Raw genomic sequence first — 24,182 nt, forward strand, 5'->3', positions numbered from 1 at the left:
AAATCTAAATGTTTGGTAAACAGAGAAAGTCACTGAACATTTTTAATGTCACTCTCCTGATCTTTTAATCCCACATGGGTCCAGGATAAAGCTATTCAAACTTGCCTTTGAACATCTGTCCTTTTTTATATACACATGTGTAATTCAAAGTCAGTTGCTTTAGTTTAAACACTGTTTGGTTCATCTTATTTATCAATGTTTGAAATATTAAAACTATGTACAGTGCTTAACAAATTTATTAGACCACCCTAACACTAACCAAAGTAAACACTAAAACCAAAATATTTTCACAAAAAAGTTCTCATTTTTTCCAGACATACAGTGCTCAACAAATTTATTAGACCACCTGTTATATTTGTCTCAGAGACCATCCAGCATCATGAAGTGCTTTAATGCGGACTCTTTCATTTTCAGTGAGCTCTCCACATTTTACCATTTTGAACAGGAATGAGGGATTTCAAACTGACTTCACCCAAATTTGAGCCGGCTCACTGGGTTTCTCTGAGAAGTCAGAAATTAATCAAGCATAACATTCAACCACTAAAACAATTTTTTCTGTTCAGGAATGCAAGTAAATAACCATAGTTTGACATATTAATCGAGAAATAATAATGTGCTTTCCTATTTTTTCCGTGTTTTGTAAATCAGTACATTTGAAAATTCATGGATAACAATAATAATTATATTTTAGCATTAAACATATCATTTGGGTTAAAGAGCTTCTACATATTGGTATATTAACCATTGCAGAAACATAAAAAATGATTTTGGTAATTACAAATGCTGTTAATTTAGGGCAGCTGTGGCATAAACCTTACTTTGGGTGGTGGTCTAATAAATTTGTTAAGCACTGAATATAATCGTACATATTTTCCTGCTTTACTTCATTATTAGAGCATTTACAGTAGACAATGGCCTCATGTTTATACTCTTTATAAGGGGAACAAAGTACCTCTTTTAACAGCAGATTATAGATTTCTGTCAAAATGCTGCAAAAAAGTGAATTGTTCTGTTTCTGCCTTCTATATCCATGCTAGAAGTGCTCATCTTGTGCTTGAGAGCAGTGAAATGTCACTTTATGCTCATTAAAGCTTTCAGTCATGCTGCATGATGGTAAATGTTGCCTGGATAGTGGTCATTGAATGTTCACTGCAGTAACTGCAGTATAGAACAGGGAAAGGCAACTGTGGTTACTGAGAGGGCTACATCATTTTAATTCTCTCTGCTAGAAGGCCAAATTGTTGTTACACACTGTGCAATTTAAGCCAATACATGGTGGGTTTTTTTAGTGCCGTTGATGGGTGTCTTCGTATGTTTTACTTGTCTAAGTTTTCTGCATTTCTACTATTTTGAGATATTTGAAGTTAGCTCGAGGGCCACAGTGACTGAAGGGGAGGGCTGCATTTGGTCCTCAGGCTGCCAGTTGCCCACCACTGAGAGGGTTTAATGATGCTTACTCAGAATGCAAACACGACTAAAAAAATGGTTTATTCACTAAATAGTGCACTACATAGTAAATAGGGTGTGATTTTGGACACAGCTACATCAAGCAGCAGTTGAGATCTCCCCTTGGGGGGCAAGTAGGGATTTCTGCATAGAGAAACGCAACCAAAACATCATGTTTTGTGATGTTTAAAGGGATACTTCAACATTTTTGCAAATTCGTCCATTGCTATAATTCCTGTAGTCTTAGTAATTGGTTCAGACAGGAATTAATACAACCTCAGTCCAAAGCCTGGACAAGTGGTGTCACACAACGCTCATGTCTGGTTAATTTCCACAAAGTGGTTCGGTTTGGTTCAGTACAGTTTTGTCACGGTTCAGCACACTAAACTATGATCTTACCTGCGTTTCCTCAGCTGATGTCCCACCCATCACCTTCCAGCCTTGTTTGTTGTGACAGGAAATCCATCTCTTTTAACAGATCCAGATCATTTGGCTCAGCTCAGTAGAGGTGGTTGTTTAGCTTCCAACTGGCTCTCCATTTGGTACCAGTTTGGCTTTTTAAATTTGGATTTAATAACAACAAAGAGTGGAGGAAAGGAAAAAATAGGAGCTAGCTTCAATGGGTAACATAAAAGAGTCGTTTCATAGATCAGGCTCGTTCATGAACAGCACACCATTATTCCGCCGCTCACCTCAAAAGGTTTTTTTTCAGTTGATAGTGTTTCACCGTTTCTATTAAAGCATGTTTGTGATAAAATGAGGATTTCGCATACTTTGAAGAGGTTCAGCTAGTCTCTTAGCTCAGTACTCCTCTAGACTCTTGTCTCCCTTCTAGATGATGCAAGATGGTAGGAGATCTGCAGGACTATTTGTGATATTGATAGCCTCCATGGTGGGTAAATCTGTTAAACTGGGGTAATAATAACTTTTTTGTAGTGTAGGGATTGTTCTCATTGTATGTAGAAATTTCTGGTGATAATTGCAGATTCATTTAGAGCTGTAAAGTGCTACCTTTCCACCACTCCAGTTCATTCACAATGCCTGTCCCCCACTTCCTGACCCCTATCAGACATTTGAATCACATGATTGCAATCAACCTATAGGGCATGTAGCGGGCACTACATAAAAATCCTCCATACTGCATATGGAAGGCCATATATTTGATCAAAGAGGAGGTTTTCTCTAACATATGGCTGTCTCCCTACAGGAAGCAGCTGACCAATCCAGCAGCAGCGAGAGCTTGTTTGTGTGTTTAGGATTCTATTGTAGAAAATAGCTGCATCTATTTATACCAGCCTTCCCCATCTGCCTCCATCCACAACCTTGTGTGTTTATGTTCAGAGCGTCTGGCATGGGGCAAACAGTGGAGTGCCCCTCGTGTTCTTGAGGATCACTGTGTCAATGGCCCTCGTGCAGCACACTCCAGAGTGGCACTCTTTTTAAGTACAGACACCAGCTGTTGAACACGTCAACATGAGCACTCTCAGAAATAGGTGAAAGCAAGGACTGGGGCTAAGTGAGGCACGAGTTTTGTGGAGTAAAACACTGGAATTAGGAATGGATCATGAGGTGGAAAGTCAGGAATCTGGGAGTGATGTTATATGTTAGCTATGAAAAAAGTTTCCTAGCAGAGCTCAGAATAGGATAGGGTATTTTTGAGGACAGGCTGCACTCATTAGTTTCTAATTTTCTCCTGAAATAAGAGATGGTAAAAAGAGAAAAAAAAACAAAAAATGGGAAAGGAGGAATCAATAAACACCACATAAAGTCTACAATGTGTTTACATCTGTTTCGTTCTAGAGCCGTGGTTCTCAACTTGTGGGTCAGGACACAAAAGTGGGCTGCAAAGCCATTCTCAGTGGGTTGCAGATGTGTGGCAAAAAGTTTATGATGTTCTTTTATTTTGAAGGAAATGTCTCCATCTCTTTACAGTATCTTGTTAGATCATTGTTCCATCCAAAGTCTAATCTGCTGCATCTTTCATTTTGTTGGTAATGATTGAAAACAGTTAAGAAATGTGTGTTGTAATTTGTCATTAAGGAGACAGTGGTGGGTCCTGACACAAAACCAGTTAGGACCACTGTTTAGAGCATAGAAGAGGGTCTTATCTCTCAACCCTTTCTCACCATTAATTCACTGGTTTAAAACACTTAAAGGGTCACTACCAAAGTGGAAATGTACACATTGATTTAAGAATAGCAGAATTTTAACCTTCAGTATGTCACTGGTAAAAATCAAACAAAATGAATACCTGACTTGATTCCTTGACAACAAAAATATAAGTCCATTGAAGAAATGTTTTTTTCTTGTGTTTCTTTTTTTGTAATTGTAAGCAAACTGAAGCACACGGTCTAAATTGAAAAAATACATGAGCATAATTTTGGAATTGAAATTTTTCATAAAGAAGCAAAAAGGACTGTAGACCAGAACACCCCCCCCCCAAAAAAGGTCTAAACTTAGCTCAAAAAGTAAGAACTTTGTGTTAGAGAAATTATTTCTTTGTTGTAACAATGTTTCTTGGCAAAAAAAAAAAAAATCGTACAAAACCTGTTTATTTCCCTTTAAATGTCCCACGTTTGTAAGGAGCATACACTTGTGGGATGAGCAGCAGAGTTGAGTATATGGGTTGTACCCATGACAAATGTTCTGAATCTTCTCTGCCAATGTCAGATAGCTTATTCTGCCATTTACACTTGTCTGGCTGATTGGATGATTGAAGTCTAAGGAAAAAAGACATATTGGCAATTTTAACAATTGATTCATTTAACAAATAGGAGCCTCAGTAGTGAGTGGAAGCACCATACACAACTACAACAGCCTAGCACCTCCTCCTCATGCTGGTCACACACTGCTGTGGGATGGCATCCCATTCTTCCAGCATTTCTCGTAAGTCAACCAATGTGGTTGTGTTGGTCGCACACAGCATGCCCAAGCTGATCCAACAAGTATTCAATGGGTGACAGTCAGGCACCTGATTGTCAGCACCTCATGTTACCAGAAGCTCAAAACAGCAAAATAAGCAGTTTTACATTGGCAAAGATTTGATAAATTTTTCATGGGTGCATCCCACTTACTCAGCTCTGCTGCTCACCCCAAAAATGCATGTTCCTTACAAATATGGTGCCATGAAAAAGGGAAATAAACAGGCTTTCAAACGGTATAAGATTTATTGCAAAGGAGAATTGTTACAATAATGACATAATCTATCAAACATGCATTTCCTTACTTTTTGCACTAAGTTTATTCAGCAGAAAGAGCCAACATACCCTTTTTTGACATGAAAATGTAAAGTGAGTTGCCATCTTAAATTTACATGGACTTACAAATAACCCAACACAGCTGGAGTCATTTTCTAATGAGGTACCAAGAAATAGAATTCTACAATACTGAAATAACATCATATAAATAAAAATTACTCATAGCAATATCTAGATCTGGAACATTGCCAGTGCATTTGTGCGAGTATCTTTACTTTCTGATTCTACCAATCATTAAAATAATAGATTCTGTTATTTCAAAACAAGTGGCACTGAAAAAGTAAAGTAAATTTTGACAGTCTTGTTGCATAGTGTACATTCATTGCACTCCTTCAGGTAGGCACATGTACACAGACCCTAAAGCGATCTCCTCACAAGCTGCAAAAGTCATCACACCATCAGCTCAGGTTTGCATTGCTGAAAGATCTGATTCCAGCAGCTGCACCACAGACAAACACATCCATGGAGAGACAGGCAACACACTTAGATCCCTATATAACAGAACTGATGCATATTTGTGAAGTGTACATGTATATAATTCTTCTGGGTGTGTGTGGCTTGGTGCATGGCAGTGTTTTTCTCAAAGACCCCCCTGCATATATTGTCCTAGTAAGGCCCTCTGCCACAGAAACAGAATGTAAGGCAGCAGTCCTCACACATGCTTGTGGTCGTCCTACATCCACCCCGTGTCATGTTTTCTTCGAATGCCCCTCGCTGTACCATCCATTCCCTTCATGCTATACAGCTTGGCCTTGCCTTGTTTGGTCCTGGCAGGGTGTCTGGCAGAGGACAGTGAGGCTTCTGGTAGCAGGACGGGGCTCTACTGAAAGCCGGTCCACACATTGATGGACAGCAGCAGATCCAGCTGCACTTGTCACTGGCTGTCAAAGCGGCTGTCTGAACTAGGGGACGCAAGGGGACAGGCGGGGAGGAGTGTGTGCATGGGAGTATGAGTGTCTGTGTGTGTCTGGGGGGGGGTGTTGGAGGTTACATTGGAGAGGCACTGATTGGGATGTCAAAGCTACACGGAGTCGGTGTGTGTGAAGGAGAGAGAGAGAGAGAGAGAGAGAGAGAGAGGGGAGAAGGGGGGCCTAAAGTCAGCAGCAGCTGAGCGAGCAGGTGTTACTGTATGTCTCCCAGGCCCATGAATCTCCAACAAGAGAGACACAATGCAAGTTTGGATTCATTTCCACTCCCTGCATTGATTTGTTTTGCTTCTTTTTATGGGTCTTTTGGTTTAAGGGAAACAATCGATGGTTCCCAGGTGTAAATGTCAGTGCTCTGCTCCTTAACCAGCTGTCTCCTCTTTGAAAGTATGATTTTTTTTTTGTTTACTAACGCAGAAGCTTCATCTTTATGACCGTCTCTGTTTTTATTCCTCCCATTTTGCAGGTAGCAGAGTGCAGAAGGCTGGAACAATGCCAGATTCACCTGCGGATGTGAAAACCCAGCCCAGGTCCACCCCACCCACCATGCCTCCTCCACCCCCGGCTGTCAGCCAAGCAAGCAATCGTAACGCCTCATTCACACCTACTACCAGTAAATCAAGTAAGAATTGTTTCTTTTTTTACACAATTCTTTCATTAATGACACATCATGTCAACTCAATAAGGCCAAAGCACCATTATTATTATCTTCCATATCATATCACATTGAGCCAAACATAACAGTTGTATAGCTCTGTGTTTTCTTTGACTTAAGATGATCCCTTTGTGCTGATAAGCCATGTCAGCAGGCTGTTAAACAGGCAGCTGTGAGAAATACAGTAAACTTGTAGACATATTGGACCAGTGAAACCCATAGCTGAAAGAGATCTAACTCTAGATTCCCCAGTTAGCATTGGAAAGGAAAGACATATCTATTTATGAGAGCTCTTTGAAAACAGTGACTCTCTATAAAGATGAGATTTCTTGGTTAAATGCAGATTTATCTTCCAGGCTACATTGGAGAATCCAATGTACTGTGGGCAGGCCTGCCCACAGAGTTGGTTGGGTCCCTGGGCTCTTATTTTGAAATTATTTATTGGTGCCACTTTTAAACTCAATCTTTTTACCCATTTGGCCAATTCTTTTTGCCATTTTATTTTTTTTCCACATTTTTGCTGTTTTTTTTTTGCCCTTATTTCCCTCTTTTAACCCATTTTGCCACTTAAAACACATATTTGCTCTTTTTCACTAATTTTTGGCACCATTCAGCCACCTGTCATCCGTTTCTGGCACTTTTTTGCCACTTTAAAAACAATTTCTCCAGTTTTATTCCCTAATCTGCTATTTTCTGGTAATTTTTGCCACTCTGACCCACTGTTGCTGCGTTTTGCTCCTCTTTGTCACTTTCTTTTTGTCATTTTGAATCCATTTTTGTCACCTTTTGCTGCTTTTAAACTTTTTTTGCCACGATTTAGCAAATATTACCAATGCCATTTTAAATCCCACTTTCGCTGTTTTATGCTTTATTTTACCATCTTTTGGCTATGTAATTTTTGCCACCATTTTTGCCACCTTAACCCATTTTTTGTTTCTTTTCTACAAAAGTTGATCATGACTCCATGGGCCCCCAGTTTGGCTGGGACCCAGAAAGCTCTCCACTTTATCCCCCCTTATGGGCGCCCTTGCCTATGGGTGAAAGCCTAGCACACACTAGGGGATAGCCCTGCCAAGTTTGGGTTGGATTTTCCCTTTCTGATCAAAGTCAGCAAAGGTCAGAATATAAGATAGTTCTAAAGATTGTCTTGCAAGATTTTCACGTTGTGTGTCAAGAGTGATCTTTCCCTTTCTGATCTACTACAAAGACTATGGAAGCTGTTCCGACATGAGATTGTAATTATTCAATATGTTTTACATTTAAGGCCAGAAATCCTGTTGTATGGGGGAAAATTGAGGATAGCTGAGCAGGCATGAGCATGATTGTTACATGGAATGAAGCAATAGCCAATCTGGAAGCAAGCTGACTGAAAGAGGAAGCACAACAAACCCAGCCATAGCAATGTTAGTAAAAGTGAGACATAAAGATAGATAGCCGTCAGAAATGGAGGATCAACTTGTTTTTATTTGAAGCAACAACATACGTTTTCCAATGTGTCCTGTAGAACATACTTCAGTGGAACTGACAAGGAAGAGAGCTACACTGGCACTGCTACAACAGCAGATGTGGCAGAGAGGTAGCGCTAGCCACATTAAGCTTGTTAACTCTGAAGTTGTGTTTGACTGTGTGAGATTTGTGAATGCAAACTCCAGTTGTTTGCGAATTAATCTGCTAAAGTGTGGTTTGCTATGAAACAAAGCTGGTAAATCTGGCATTATTTGTCATCATGTGTGGGGTCTCTCACATTAAACTCTCTCAAAATCTTCTAGTGTGTACAAGGATTAAGATGCTTGTCATATATTTGGATAACAGTTTACAAAGTTTGATTCCATGCAGGGAGTTGTGTTCTGTTCCATTCACCATCACAAAAAATGAAAAGGAAAATGACGACTCCACAGGAGATCATTTGGTGTATCTGGTGTTTTTCTATAATTTAACCCTTCTCCATGTTTTTAACGGCCTTTTTTAATACAAAAACATGCCTGAATATGTTTTTTTTTTATTTGGTGCAGAAGGTGATGTTTTACCCTTATTTCAATATCTTATCTTTATACCTTTTTTCTTCAGCAGATTTGCACAGATAAAAAAGGAATAAACACAGACAAGTACACATTGTGGGAGCATTTCTCATACAGCCAGTCAAAAGTCCATCAATGTCCAAAGAATCATAAGGTGTTAGAGTCCTGATCCTCTGCAATGACGACATAGTAGCAAAGGTTACTTCTTTAAAGGGTAGTCCCTTTGAACAGAGGAAGATGTCACCAGTACCCCTCTGTTTCATGGGCCTAAGGGACTGTTGAAATCAAAGAGTTGGGGTAAAAGTTAGAAATGGGACTGAGCCCTGTTTTGGATTTTGCCTCTGGAAAAAAATGTTAAAAGGGCCATGTACCCCAAACATTTGACCTTCCTCCATGTCAACAAGAATCAGGACACCCTACCTCTAGACATGAACATGTAAAACACAAGGGAAGGGCTAAGTGGTAGAGGTTAGGGTTGTATTAGGACTGAGCCAAGACTCACTGAAAAAGTTTTCTTTGTAAAGAAGTTTTTCTACAGACACAAGTCTCGTTTGATAAACTTCTATCACATTAAACCGGGATAGAAGTGCTACTTTCCATAAGGTATACCATATCCTTAATATTTCAGGAATACCATATATAATTTTTTTATTTTTCTTGTTTTCCCTCTCATGATGTTAAAGTGTCCCACTAAGACCTGCTACAGGTTAGAAAGAAATGTCCCAACATCCTTTAATAATGAATAACAGATGTAAACACACCTGTGCAGTACTTTAGAAGCCATCTACAGTAAACTACACAGTCATTTGTTCCTTTTAGGTCAACTGTCACAAACACTTCCTACGCTTATGTAAAGAGACAGAAATGTTAAATATGTGCGTCTTCCCTGTTCTGGTGACAAGTGTTGAAGTCACTTGTGTGTCAGGTGTGTCTCAGCAGGCTTGAATCTGTTGTTGTGTGTTTTTTTTAGTATAGAGAATGCCCTTGCTCGTGGGACAAGTGTCTCTGAGCGCATGTGCGAGCACGGCTGTAGCATTGTGCGTGTGCGTCTGTGTTGTTTACCAGCTGGCTGGTTGGGTGCTGGTGGTCGTCGCAGTTGCAGCGATGGGTTCAGGGGACATCAGTCAGGGTGGCGATGCGGTGTGTAGACTACTTTCTTCCCTATATAGCAATGACAGGCCATGTTGTTTCACCTGTTGTGGCGGGCGGTCAGCAGTGCAGCTCTCTCCTTGCACCTCTCCCTTGCTCTAAAACCAGAACACAAGTGCTGCCTGTTGGGATCACATGAGTTAGTCCATATGTGTTCAGACCCTCGACCGAGAAACAAGCATGCCTGAGAGGAACCACAGGAACTTTTTCTTCTCAACAACTCGACTGTATATAGTCTTGTTTTCAAGTATGCGTATGAGGGTTTGTGTTACAGTGCACAATGACACACTGCAGAGGGCTTTAAATACATATTGAAAAGAATATGCTCCTGTATTGGTAATTATATCATACTTTGAATGCCATGCTCAGTGTAAGTGCTTGGGTATGCTGTTATGTTATTAAAGGCACAGACACTTTTTATACTATGTATGGTTAAATTAGGTTTGAGTGTAGAATATAACAATTTTTTCCACAAAAACACAAAATAAAGGCACATTCGCAAGCATAGAATCTTAGAAATAACTTGTAAGAAACCAAACCACATCAAAACAATAAAGCCAAAGCAGTGCACTGGATCCCAAATAAACAAAACACCGTTAATATTATAATACGGAATTATCAGCATCTGAAAAGATCCTGGAATTTGATTTAAAACAGGCAAAGAGAACACTAACATCTTCTTATGGTTTAGATGAAGGTAGATGCAAATATTTAAAAAATATGACCCATTGTTGCGAGACAGGAGAACAAAATAGACTTTAGCATGCATTCGATAAATCAATATGCATGACTGCAACAGGAATGAAAACAAAAACAGGGGAAAGGGTCAAACGTGCCTACATTAGCTGCTGTGTAATTTTGACTTTGTTTGTGCCTGCATTTGGAAGAATATGTGACTGCTTATATATGTGTGTATGAATGCTGTGTCTATTCTGAACCCTAAAGCTGCAAATCTACTTTCAGCTGGTGGACATGTGTAGGGCCAGATTTAGCTACACACCTGCTATTGGAATAAAAGTAACACAGGCCGCAGGCCTATTTTTGGCACCTCTTTAACAAGTTCCTCTTATAGTTGTGTCCTAGTGAGTGAGTGAGAGGGGGGGAAAGGGTGAGGAGCAGGGGGAATAGGCTGATACTAGAGTCAAATGGTACCACTTGTGAGACAGCTGAAGTTACGATGAACACACACAAATACTCTCCCCGCAAAACAGGAAGAAATTGTGCTGCTGAAGTCACATTTGAGTTTAATATGCGCTTCATATATATTAAGTTTTAACCACACATCTCTCCAAAAGCAGCATATAAGTATCATATCTCACCCCCAGATCTGTCAGAAGCCCCCCAGGCCCTTCCAAAATCTACTGACCTAATTCATTTTTGTCTCTCCCTTCTGTCTGTTTCTCTGCAGTGCTGAACGGGAGCAGCCACTCTCCTACATCACTCAACGGTGCTCCTTCCACTCCAAACGGCTTCAGTAATGGGCCAGCCATGTCTTCAACGGCCTCGCTCTCCAACCAGCAGCTTCCGCCAGCCTGCGGTGCCCGGCAACTGTGTAAACTGAAGCGCTTCTTGACCACGCTGCAGCAGTTTGGGAACGATATATCGCCTGAGATCGGGGAGAGAGTGCGTAGCCTGGTGCTGGGGCTTGTGGTACGTTTGGATCACATTCATGTGGAGTTATTTTGATGATCTGTCTAATCACACCTAAACTAATATGTCCATTCATGATTTCAGCAGTTCTACTTTGCACATATTTTTTAATTTATTGGTTCAGAATATAAGTGCTTTGAGGAGTGTTTTCCTTTTTTTTTTTTTAACCTTTTTTGGCCTTTTTAGAGAAAAATAACACAACAGGTTAGTGATATACAAGAAAGAAAAGGAAAATAGCATTAATAATGATAATAATAAACAAAAAAAAAAAACAGAAACAGAAATGATCGAGATATACATAGTAAAGACGGCAACACAGACTCCCAGGGGGCTAATTACCGAGATTTATAAAAGAAGAACTGTTGGGGGGTTGGAATTATATTGTTTTATTTTATTATTATTTGTATGTGGAGTTTTATTAAGAGAAAAGTAAATATAAAAAACAATATGACGCAGATTACTTTTGACTTGTTTGCAGAGCCTGTCTATGAGAATTTTTTTAGACAGATTTTTGGCCTTTTTTCCCCCTTCATTGCTAGAGGTGGAAAGTGTACAGTATCAGAGACAGGGATGAGAAAATTGGGAAAACGACACGTGCAGAAGGAGCCACAGGTTGGTCTTGAACCTGAACCATATGCGTACATGGGGTGTGACCTCACCACTAGGCTATCTGGCCTCCTAGGGGAGACGCAGTGTTTAAAAATGAAATCAGACATTAGGGAGCAGTGGTATATGTATTTTACATCACTGTGGCTGCAGGGAGATGCTGCAGTGGCTTAACCAGAGTGTGCTGAAAAGGACAATAATTTATGCAATTAATGCAGTTTAAAAAAATATATGCAGTAATTATGCACCTTAATTAATTTTAATAAATGTGATTGATCTTGAAAGACATAAAAAATTATCTTTTTTATAACCGACATGAAGATTGTGATTTTTTTTACATGCTGTGTGTCCTCTCTCCTTGTCATCTTACTCAGAACTCTACTCTTACCATTGAAGAGTTTCACTCCAAACTTCACGAGGCCACCAACTTCCCTCTGAGGCCGTTTGTCATTCCTTTCCTAAAGGTAAACAATCATGCACACGTTTATGAGTTTAACAATAACTCATTTTACAGATTTTGATGAAGGAGGATTGTCTTTGATGATTTGACTCCATTGTGATGACTTCATGTACTCAAAGGGGTAGTGGGGCAAACAGCAGGAATAGGATACCCCCTCATGGAGTCTAGACACTGGTGATAGTATTGATGAGGGATGCAGGATCAGGTGAGGAATAGATTTCTGAGGAGCAGGACCGGGGCACCAATGAGGTGGCTTGGAGGAGGAGACTGAGGATTGCAGAATGAAATGAGCAGAAGACTTGTGAGGGTCTGAACTAGATGCTGATAAACTGAATGGAGGTGGCTGGGGTGGAGGAGGGTTGCAGCCTACACACTGAAATGACAGGCTGACTGCAGGAGAAAGGATGATGGATTTAAAATACGACAGGTGTATGATAAGAGTGAACACTCATAATCAGCTGATCACCAGATCAAGAAGAGGGAAATAATGGAAGAAGGGAGAAATATGAACAAATGGTGACTAATGAATAAGTAGAAACAGTCTCCATTTTCAAGCTTCAGGCCAGTTTACTGGTTAAGATCTTGTGCTTTTTCCTTTCAAATTTGCTTTCAAAATCAAATAGAGAGGTTCATATACATGCAAGGAGGAAGACTTATCCTTGATAGGACATTAATAGGTGAACACTGCAGTGTAGTAATGTGCAGAACATGGGGGATGTGCTTGTGTATGTCCATTGAAAGCAGTGTAAGTGAGTGTGTCAGACCCCCTGGCGTGCAATGATCCTCCACATCTGGGACATTGCAGCAATGGCTGTGTTATATCAACCAGACAGGTCTGAGAGAGCTATTTGACAGCACTGATACACACATACACTCACACAATATACACATAAGCCCACCCTGGAGAGAGAGAGAAAGGGAGAGACGCATGGCAGAGGAAGGTGTCAAGGGACCTGTCTTATCTCATCCTGTCTCTCCATCTATCACTTTCTTTTTCCTAATCTTTTCCTTATTTTATCTGTTTTTCCACCATCTCATCTCTGAACCACTTGATGCTCTTATCAAAAATTACATCAGTTTAATAAATCTCTGTCCTCCCTGAAACAACTTAATTCATCACTAATCCAGAAATGTCTGTCTTCTTTAACCTCTGAAGGCAAACCTGCCCCTGCTGCAGAGAGAGTTGCTGCATTGTGCCCGGTTGGCCAAACAAACTCCGGCTCAGTATCTAGCCCAACACGAGCAGCTTCTCCTGGACGCCAACGCCAGCTCGCCCTTAGATTCGTCTGAGATAATGCTGGAGATGAACGAGCACGGCAAGAGGAGAACCCCTGACAGGTAGCATATTTTTGTTAAACACTAGAAGACACAAATTTAAGACGGAGCATTGTGTATGACTTATTTCAGGGTGTTTGTCAATGCCAAGCAACAAGAAGAATCCATAAATCCTCCTCAGTGCAGGAGGCGGAAGTCTGGACGGCCCTGATGCCAGGATGAATCTGCCAGCTGTCTGGGAGGGAGTGAGGGAGGGGATAAATGCAGGGCAGGAAAACACATAAAGGAAGAAAACAGAGGCTAAGAAGCAAAAAGGGGGTGAATTACAGTAGATGTCCTCAGCACAACTCAAAGACCAGCAGTGAGATTTGGTTTGCCCCACATTTCCCCCCGGTGCTCAGCTTTATCCACCACGCTAAGATGCAACAAGAGAGAATTAACAATCATTTTCTTTTCTTCCTCTTTTTTCTGCCTTTGTCTTTTTCTGGCACAAACCTTCTTCACCTCTCACTTTTCCTCTCCAACTGCCTGACCTGCAGGCTCCCAGCAGCTGTCCATATGTCAGGGATGTGTCCAGATGGTGATGTGCTGACCGTAACACTGAGCACATCCTGAGCGGGGGTGTAGGGAGGGTGGTGGTGGTTTGGATGAGACTAGAGGTTGGAGCTTGAATGTGCAATCTCACTGTAATCCGCACACCTCCGCCTCTCAACCTGTGGTTTATACACAGCAGGCGGAGCTCGTGGAGAGGGAGGGCAGGGGTCTGGCTGGGGCAGGGCCTACATTGTGCCAGCTGTTCTTCTGATTTTCCAGATACTAGAGCAAGGGATGTGTACGAGTATAGCTGGCATGCACAAATATACACAAGGATAAATATGATTACACACAACACACACACATACATCATCTGCATGGTGCAGCGCTGCATTTATTCCCCTTTGATCCTTGGGATGATAAAGAGTGATTTCTATCCGAATGCCTGCCTATTGCCATCCAGCTAAACAGATTAATATCAACACTCCCATTTAAACTGTCCAGATGGCTCGAAAACACTCTCGACACACATACACACACACACACACCCACTTGAAGTACACAGACATAAATGAGTGTCACTAAACATCTGCCAAACACACAGCATTCAGCCCATATTGCCCCTTAAGCCGGAGCGAGCAGGGTGGGAGGGAAAGGGAGAGAAATACTTGCAATCTAAGAGTAGGCTGAGGGATATTCAGATTAAGAGCTTGAGACGCATGGCGTACAGTTGGACTTGGCTTTGTTTGATACATATGGCGTACAGCTGTGCAAAAGCTTCGGAGGGACCGCTGCCTCGCTGTAACTGAACAACAAGCAGCTCTCAGCAGGGAAACGTGAACATTTGCGTACACCATGTGGGAGTTGTTGAGTTTTGAAGATAGGATTGTGTTCCTTTGCTAAAGCGTTCTCATGCAGGTTAAATCCACTTCACAAGATGTTGTGGTAGTTAAAAATAAATCAACACAAAATGAGTGTTTTGTTTTGTTTTTGTTGAACAGATCTTCTTAAGATTGGGCTTTATTTACTCATTATGTTGTCTTTTTCTGCTTCTTAAAGTCCCTGTAAAGTGATATCCAGAATTTTTGTGTCAAACCGTTAGAAGGTTTTTCACTTCTTGCTGTAGTGCTTGTTAATTTTCCCAAGGTGTAGCAAGAACAATCCTACCTGGTGAAGATGTGCTTTAATCCATGTTTGATTTGTCTGTAGTCCTGGATGACAAAAAGAAGCTGGCTTTGTCTCTTTCAAAGCAGCAACAGTTCAATCACTGTTATCTGTTAGTGTAGCGATGCTAAAGTTTAGTAAAGTATCTGATGATAGACATGCTCTATTCTTGCTAAGTCTGTCACAGTAAAAGTCTCCAATGCTAATCATAATTGTAGACTTTCATTTTGAAGGGCAACATCAGGAAAAGGGTTGTTTTCAGCAGAACCTTAACAACAAAGACATCTCATAAACATGAGACAGACATTACCACATAACTCAAAGGGAAATTGCATATAAGGAATACCTGTCATAACATAAATGTGATTGTTTCTCTGGTGGCTTTAAAAAGAGAGTTGTCACATAGCTGCATAGCAGACAGCTGTCCTCCATTCAGTTTGTAGCATTTTTTATATGAGAGGATCATCTTTCTCTTGACTGGGCGCAACTTTTTCACATTCAACCAACAAGCCCTCAGCATCCGGCAGATGCTGAGGACTTAGCAATGTTTTTCAGTGCAATTTGGCCTGGTGGTTCATAACACAAAGGCCTGTCATACAGCAAACCTGAAAAACAGATTTTTTTTTCTCACTTTACAGTTATATCATGTGGCGACACAGCCCAGTAAATGCACTGTAAACTTGTAACAAAGGCAATACTTGCTCATAACAGACACATGCTCACACATCAGGCATCAAGAAATAAATCCTATCTGTTTATGTTTTTGACATGTTTGTTACAGCAGGCATATTTTGCCCCTTGATCTGTTTCTAAAGGCGCTCTAGCTCTTTGCAGGGGCATGTTTTCCTAAACCATGAAGTAATGCTCTGGCACTGCATTTTTAGTCTGGCAAAGCAAGCCCACAATCTTTAAATTACTCATTGTGGCCTGGCGAGGACAGAACCAGCCAGGGAAAGATGAAGTAGGCTGGGAATTATCTTCCTTTAGAGGAGACTGACATACTTGCTGATACTTTGAGAATAGAGTGTCTGATTTTGCAGCTTTTATTTGAGACAGCTGAATCTATTCTCTGGTGAACATTAGAGGGCATAATGGTAAATATGGTACTAGAAACAGAGTGATGAGATTTAGTTTGGCTGTGTGAATCTTTGGTTATTGGCAAATAAAAACACAATTTTACAACAAGAATCTGTTTTTTTAATAGATCCAACAATACCACATCTCCCATTTCCCACAGCTTGGAAAACACTGCAGACTTTAGTCTGTGTCTAAACATCTGATGATTCTGAAATATTTATCAGATGTTTAACATCTCTGTTAACACTGTTTGTTTGGTTGAGATCTATTCTCACACACTGCATTGTACTCACACTGTCTGCATCTTTTTCATGACCCAAAAACACTCCACAAAAGAGTTTTAAAGTTGTAAGCCCAGACAAAAAAACCTATGACAGTCTGCATATTAAATCCTGCTGAATTTCTATCACCAGAATATAAGTAACATGTAGAAGTATAAACATTTAATCATGTTTCACTTCATGTCCTCCTCTTAAGGACCAAAGACAGCTCAGACAGAGACAGCATCCACCCGGAGCACCTGGCTAAGAGACCCTGCACGATCAGCCCCAGCCAACGCTTCAGCCCCAGCACAGGTCTTCCTGCTCATCCGCCCCCCAACGGTCTCTCCACGCACCCTCCCAACGGCCTCTCTCACCCACCCAACCCCCAAATGGGACCCCAGCACTATCGACTAGAAGACATGGCTCTGGCGCACCAATACAGAGACGCTTACAGACATAATGAACACCGCGAAGCCCGAGACAGACACCGGCAGACAGGTAGGACAGCTGCAGAGCATTCACTGGGTCAGATAAACACACGGATCCATAGCCTTCAGTTATGTGGTTGAGCCTGGGTGAATGTAAATGTGGAGAACAAAGGCCAGTTGTCAGTTCAGCGCGATAATCCTTGTGGCAGTGCATCTATATAAAGACCACAGCCATACATGCCCATGTGCTACAACTGTGGCAACCATATATGCCTTCACTCTGCTTTCCCTAAAGAAGAGAGGTGAATTCGCCGTCAAATTGTCTTACTGATTAGACATGAAGCTGCAGTACAGGCACATGGAGGCCTTTGATTGTTTTGTTGTTTAACTTCTGAACCTTTTCTCATATTTAATAACCCTTTTACAATGTTATCTAATTATTTATCAGGACCAATTTAAGATCTTTTCATGTTCTGAGCTGTTATTTCTCATTAGTTTGATGTCTGCCTGTTGCTGCCTATATTATTTTTGTAAACAATCTGCTCTAATCCCCCCAGAGGGACTTATAAAATTGTTTGAGTTATGATTGATTGGTCAATGCCTCATTTACAGACAGTCAGGGGTTTTTGGTTAGAAATATGGTCTGTGTTTTTGGTTGAAAAAATAAACAAGCAGTGTTTTTGTTGAATCTGACCTATGGATGTGTCTTTCAGCAGTGCATGGAGCCCGCCAAGAGGAGGTGATTGATCATCGTCTCACAGATCGAGAATGGGCGGAAGAATGGAAGCACCTTGATAATGTACGTATCAGCTTGATAGCCAAGTTAAAAGTAGCTCCTTATGTAAACATCATAATGCAACTGTGAAAAAAAGAGATGAAAGAGCTAGGTCGTCAGGTTATTAACCCTTTATGGGGCAAGAAACCATATATGGTCACTTTGGTCTTGGCCTCCCCCAACTCTTTGTGATACCATAGAACAAGAACGATTTTTCCCACCCAGTCAGTGGAGATCAGTCAGCATCACCAAAAGTGACATCACACCATCTGACCAATCAGCAGTGGCTCAGAGCATCTCAAACTTCCTTTTTCCTCCAGAACTTGAAAAATGTTGTTTTACGCCTCTTTGGTCCCAAATAAATAGTCCTTAAATCAGAACTAACTATGATAAGTTGATGAAACTCTCGAATTTTAAGGGTGAGAACATTTTACTAATTTATGGAGTAAAAATTAAAGTAGGGACGATTTTTTTATACATCCTTATAACAGTTTTATTGTATTTATGTGGTTTATATCACTTTTTATTTTTACTGTAAGCCTTATTTTTGCATGAATTTATTCAGACTTTAAATATTTCTGACATTTTTACATGTTCTGATGAAATTATGGGGAAAAATAAGTGTTTTAAATAGTGAAGTACTTGTGATTTTAGTCAGTTTTACAACAGTATAACAGTTTTATTCTACTTAAATGGCATAAATCAGTTTTTATATTAATTGTGAACCTCACCACTGCAAGAATTTAACTTAGTTATCCAATATTATGATTATTATAAGCACCCTGTTGAAATTTCAAGATAAAACTCATGGTACCACCATTACTTAGACAGTATTCTGAAGACAGTCATGTCTTGCCCCTTGCCATGTCTTGTAAAATGAATATTTTGTATTTAAATCACTTTTTAATGTGCAAGTAAATACTCATTAGACTCTGTATGTGTTTATATTCAATTATTAACATTTTAATATGCATACACTTTATGGACTTTACCATAAACAGTCTAGGATCCATATCCTAGACTGTTTATGGTAACTTCATTGATCTAGATTTGCACTATAATAATAAAAACAATATATTTATAAATGTCATAAAAGTAAAACCAATAATACTTGAGGTCTGAAATGTTGAGTTTTCAAGTATTTCAGTGAGTGCCCTATAAAGGATTAAAGTTCATTGTTAGGACCAAAGACACAATGCAGATGGTGAACAGGGGAACTGTTGACAGACCTCCATCCAAGCTTAGTTGGCAGTTGACAAACATCTGACTTTAGGAGGTGCAATGAATTAACAGCATACACCTATCAGGCTTCCCCACACCCAATTCCATGAAGACAAAATCATGTACACTAGACACACGTATGCACATATGAGCACAGACAGACACACACACACACAGAAAACTAGGCCCCAGATGGAGCTTCAGGACCCAGCAGAGAGCAGCTCCAGCTGGGGAGAGCAGCTGAGACAAGAGCTGCAGTCATGGAGAGAACCGGCCAGGACTGGACCCCTGCCAAATTAGAAACACTTCAGTGAAATAAATATAGCTTACTCAGAGGGGAGGGAGGAGGAGAAGGAAAGGAGGCAGAGACAGAGAGCGAGGGAAAGATGAATGGGAAGGACGATATGGATTGAATGTCAAGCATGCTAAACCCATTTAGCAGGACTGGACCGGGTCTGGAAACACGGGGCACCGTGGAAAAAAGTGACACTGTTTACAACTGGGGGAGGAAAGACAGGAAATCTGTTGAGTTGGCAGAGAACGGAGCAGAAGGGTGGAAGGAATTGGCTCAACTTTTTTCATCAGCAGCCCAGCTGTTACATTATGGTTGTTGTAATGCTCTTAGACATTGAAATTCACTGACAAGCACACAATCCATGAACAGACATAGACAGAGACACAGTCACATGCAAATGCATACACATCTGCTAGGTGGTATATGTCGGATAGTGTATTTTTTATAGGCTGCGGAGTTTGTTATATGGATTGTTGTCAAACTTCTCTAAATAAGACTAAAGCAAATCCTTTAACTCAGACTCACTGTTTCGTTACAGCTCTTGAACTGCATCATGGACATGGTGGAGAAGACGCGCCGCTCCTTGACGGTGCTGCGCCGCTGTCAGGAGGCCGACCGCGAGGAGATGAACCACTGGATCCGGCGCTACAGTGACGTGGAGGAGATGAAAAAAGGTGGGAGCAACGGACAGCACTGCCTTCCTCCTCCTCCTCTTCCTCCTCCTCCTACTCCTCACCACAACTCCTCCTCCAACACAGCTAGCAGCAGCGAGTCACTGCCCATAGGAACTTCCTCGGCTGCTGAAAGGCAGACAGGCAGACAGACAGGTAGACCAACACTCGCAGGGTTTGTTTGGCAAAGCAAAACACTCATAGCAAGGTAGGGCTGATTTGAAATGCGGAAAATGGCAATTTACACACAAAAAATCAGTTAGATTATCATATTTTTGAGCAAATGTACAAATTTGAGCTCATACTGTGAGGGAGTACAAATCTAGATCTTTAACCACCTGATTGCACCCTCATGCTGCCAGCATGCTCATTCATAATTAAGATTTGTATTCATTTCCAACTCTCTTATTTCCATTCCGATTAGAAAGAGCTGAAAACATGAATGAAAGCTTCCATACAAAGTTTAAAAAAAAAAGACTATAAAATTCTTCAAGGGAGTCATTGTGAGAGGTTTTTTTTGTTTGGATCAGGGATGTCATTTTGCCTAAGAGGGTGTCTGATGTGTGTTTCAGAAATCCACAGAGACTTCTTACACAGGCCCCCTTCAGGATACCTGCCTGAAGAAATCTGGAGGAAAGCTGGTAAGAGTCAAGCACCCATCACCCCTTTTCAAGAGAACCTGGCTGCAGATATCAGACATCCATAAATGCATCAGCAGTTGATTGGTAAATTGAGAGGACTCACTGGTGAAACCTGTTCTCCTTAGCGCCATTTTCACACGTTTAAATTAATAGTTTAGAGTTTGAAATTTGAATAAACTGGCATTTACAGATGTCCAATGTCAGCAGCAGGGAGCCTCTCCTTCTTTTTCTATATTGTCTACATGATTGACCTCACACTCACAAAAAGCACGCACAATCACCACCATCAGTCTTCAGGGTTACCTTGCCCTCACCACAGAAACAGACAAAGCAGAGGCCTTACAGCCACAGGTCCATCAAGGCAGAGGATTGGAGGCCCTCTGTGCCATTAGGGCTAAATGCTCTCCATCTGTCACCGCTATGAAAGGCCACTGCAGTTAAAGTAGCAGTGAAAATGCAGTCACCTGGCCTGAGAAAGGCCACAGCAGCACAGCACAGGTTGGAGCTTAAATGGTCTCCAGTGTGTCTCCACATTTTTTTTATTGTTATTGTTTTCTCACGCACATAAACAAACATAATACCAAAAAAGATCTTGGGCAAATCTTGACCATTGTTATTATTTCTGGCTGGTTTTGCAACCAAAAGGAGGCAGGTGGGGATTTGCATGGGCCTTCTTGTACAGTACACTGCATGTTAGATGGAGCCCATCCCAGGAGTCATCTGGCTCAGCCCTGGTTCCTCCACAGTCCCAACACTATTATGTTGCAGTCATACTCCAGTCCCCTGCGGAGGGAAGATGCTGCTGCTGTCGGCAAAATACTGTGCTGCATTTTCACCAGCAGAAAAAAAAGCTCTTTTAATTGCAGTTGTTTTCATACAGGTACGACAAGCATCCCGCTCTCCCCAGCACTAAAGCACCTCCAAAACAGGCAGGGTGAGTAAAATGTCTCACTCACAACATCTCACCTCCAGTGTGTGTGTCTGTGTATCTGTGTGTCACCTCTATCGCAGCAGCCAGGTAGTGCGCCTGCTGGAGCAGCAGCACCTCTTGGTTTTAATTAAAACCAGACACGTATTCTCTGGTCTGGTTCAGGTTGAGAGACTGCAGAGCTTTTGAAAAATAAGATCTGAAGTGTGAAAAAGCAGACAGAAATAACACGTCTCAGGGACTCGCCAAATCCCTGCGGAATTAAAACGTTAATATTGCTGCCCCCGTGTTTTCCATTAAGTGCTAATTGCCCCAGCATCTGCTATGCAGTCTCCTTGATAAGAATTAATTAAATTTGCAAACTAATCTTAGTGGTGCATGCATTAGGCCAGATAATTGAGAATGCAGATAGTGTTTGCAAAGGAGAGAAGAAAAAGGAGGAGGAGGAGGGTTAGAAAAGGAAGAAAATGAACCAAGAAAGAAATAAAGGATAAAGGTAGAGGTAGAGGCAGTGATGGGATGAAGGAAAGCATAGAGATGTGTGACTGTATGTTGACAGGATTGACTAAGTTTGAACATATTAGCATAGCTCAGATGTGCATACATGCAAACACAGCCATATGCATGCATACGACCATGCATACGACCATGCACATCCACACAGCAGTGTGTGTAAAAGCTCTCCCTGCTGCCTATCTTTTTGCACAGTAGTTTGAAACAACTGGAGTGGAGCGGAGAGGTAAAGTGACAGTTATTTATGAGTTCCCTCTCAAACAAACACTGACTGGAGGAAATCGGGAGCAGTGGAGAGAACAATATCAGTCTTACCTCCTACTTGGTTGGCCTAACGCACCTGGAGAGCCACTTGTATGTGTGCCATTCGTGCCTAAGTGTGCTTGTGTGTGTTTGTCTACATTGAAAGGAGGTGGAGGGGGAGAGAGAAAATCATTTAATCTGTAAAAAATGTTTCTGTCTTTGAGGGCAGAAGAAAACGAGATCCATCATAACACACTACATAAGAATTTGATAAATAAGTAGGACATATTTTGCATCCTATTTCTCAGATTTTTAACACCCTACAAGAAATCACGTACTGTACATTTGTGAGGTCAACAATGAAAGATGGTAAAATATAATCACTCGTGACTAACTGAGGAGGTACTGCAGGAGGTTTCTATTTTAGACTGCCATCTGGAAAAGAGTCTACACACCTGCCTGTTATAAAAACACAGCTTCTTCACTCATACACTTTGTGCTTATGCTGGAAGAAGAAGAAGCCCTGTGATAAAATCTACACTATAAGAAGCCCTGCAGCGAAGATCTGCATGCACATATGTGGGAGGAATTATTCACTGTGAGCTCTGCCTATTGGAATTATTCTCATGACAAGCTTACAATCGTGCAAACAGGGAATCCCAGGATGTTGAATTGCAGTAAAGTTGGTGACAAAACTTTGCAGACATCTGCTGTTTTCAGCACTGGAAATGATTGTGGCCAGACGTGTTTGAATTAATTATTGAAGTCTGGCTGTTTCACTGTTCTGGCAGAAAGTTTTAAATCTTGGATGATGTACATCTGTTCGCTGAGATACAACAAGATGGCAGCTTAAAGAGCTTCAATAAAGAATGACAGAGCAGGTGGGATGAGATGATGGTCACATGCACTAACACCTCTCTCTCTCTCTCTTTGTCTTTCTCAGAGGAGGCCGTCAATGAGGTGAAGCGACAGGCGATGTCAGAGCTGCAGAAGGCAGTGTCAGACGCAGAGAGGAAGGCTCATGAGATGATTTCAGCCGAGCGCTCGAAAATGGAGAGGGCACTTGCTGAGGCTAAGAGACAAGCATCTGAGGATGCATTGACGGTCATCAACCAGCAGGAGGACTCCAGTGAAGTGAGTACCACAGACCCCCCACCTACATTTCACCTCATTTTCCCTCACTTGATCTCTGATTCTTCCCTCAGTCCTCCTCAAAACCCTTCTACTCCATCCACTACCCCACATGCTCTGTCTTATCTTCTGAGTCATCCTGTTTTCTGTTATCTCTACAGCTGTCTGCTTTTTCAGTTTGTGCTGCAACATGTTGTCTTCATTATTGCAAAAGAAGTCCAGTTGTTATTGAACATTAACGTAGACAGAGCCAGATGGTTGGAACAGAATGCCAGGCTGAGGCCTTTACAGAGCAGTTGACCACCACCTGCTGGTAACACAGGCCAGTGGCAGTGGACCAGGACTTAAAGACTTAAAAATCAAATCCTTTTGCAAAGAGTAGCAAAAGATAAGGTGTGGAAAATAGCAGGTTGGTACAACTAATTGAACTCTAATGAGGATCATGATTTTAACCTCCCTACAAACAAAGAAACACATGTTGGCAGTTATTACTGTTTAAATGTGTTTTCTGCACATAGTAAACTCTATGTGGTCGTCTATTCAAAATATTTTCATACATGCATCCTATTTATATCATGTTTGGTTATATCTCACGTTCAGTAAATTTTCTTTAAATGTTTATTTGTCTCCCTGTAAATCTTTTACACTATGCATGGAAACTTGTATAGACATTCAGTGAACATTGCCGATGTATTAATAGCCTCCAGTGATTTTAAGTGAGCGTTGCCCCTTTAAGTAAAGTCAGTGGGGAAAGCCAGCCTATACAGTGTTGCAGAGGGTACAGTTTCCCTGCATAATTGAGCAAGTTTAAGGTAAAAATGGGTTTTAAAAATGTTGGCTCAACTGTACACAGTAT

The 24,182-nt window shown here is 41.1% G+C and overlaps 1 protein-coding gene and 1 long non-coding RNA gene across 8 annotated transcripts in view; one reads left to right on the plus strand and one right to left on the minus strand.

Annotated features, from left to right (window-relative positions):
* Positions 1–24,182, plus strand: part of cbfa2t3 (CBFA2/RUNX1 partner transcriptional co-repressor 3) — a 67,388-nt gene that overhangs the window by 35,016 nt on the left and 8,190 nt on the right. For 3 of the 7 annotated variants that reach the window (XM_041816843.1, XM_041817010.1, XM_041817214.1), the window contains exons 2-11: positions 6,096–6,251; positions 10,860–11,101; positions 12,082–12,171; positions 13,324–13,505; positions 16,695–16,978; positions 17,622–17,707; positions 19,738–20,026; positions 20,443–20,511; positions 21,392–21,445; positions 23,139–23,329. In XM_041816843.1, coding sequence (XP_041672777.1) covers positions 6,096–6,251; positions 10,860–11,101; positions 12,082–12,171; positions 13,324–13,505; positions 16,695–16,978; positions 17,622–17,707; positions 19,738–20,026; positions 20,443–20,511; positions 21,392–21,445; positions 23,139–23,329 — 1,643 coding nt within the window. The remainder of the gene's footprint in view (positions 1–6,095; positions 6,252–10,859; positions 11,102–12,081; positions 12,172–13,323; positions 13,506–16,694; positions 16,979–17,621; positions 17,708–19,737; positions 20,027–20,442; positions 20,512–21,391; positions 21,446–23,138; positions 23,330–24,182) is intronic. The other 4 variants (XM_041817090.1, XM_041817139.1, XM_041816925.1 and 1 more) reach the window with 3 other exon arrangements.
* Positions 7,852–10,950, minus strand: LOC121529486. Its single transcript, XR_005993581.1, has 3 exons — positions 10,818–10,950; positions 9,365–9,549; positions 7,852–8,577 (listed from the first exon to the last, which is right to left on the minus strand). It is a non-coding gene; the product is annotated as an uncharacterized LOC121529486 (long non-coding RNA).

Source organism: Cheilinus undulatus, linkage group 1 (genome assembly GCF_018320785.1).
Source record: "Cheilinus undulatus linkage group 1, ASM1832078v1, whole genome shotgun sequence".
NCBI classification, from domain to species: domain Eukaryota; kingdom Metazoa; phylum Chordata; class Actinopteri; order Labriformes; family Labridae; genus Cheilinus; species Cheilinus undulatus.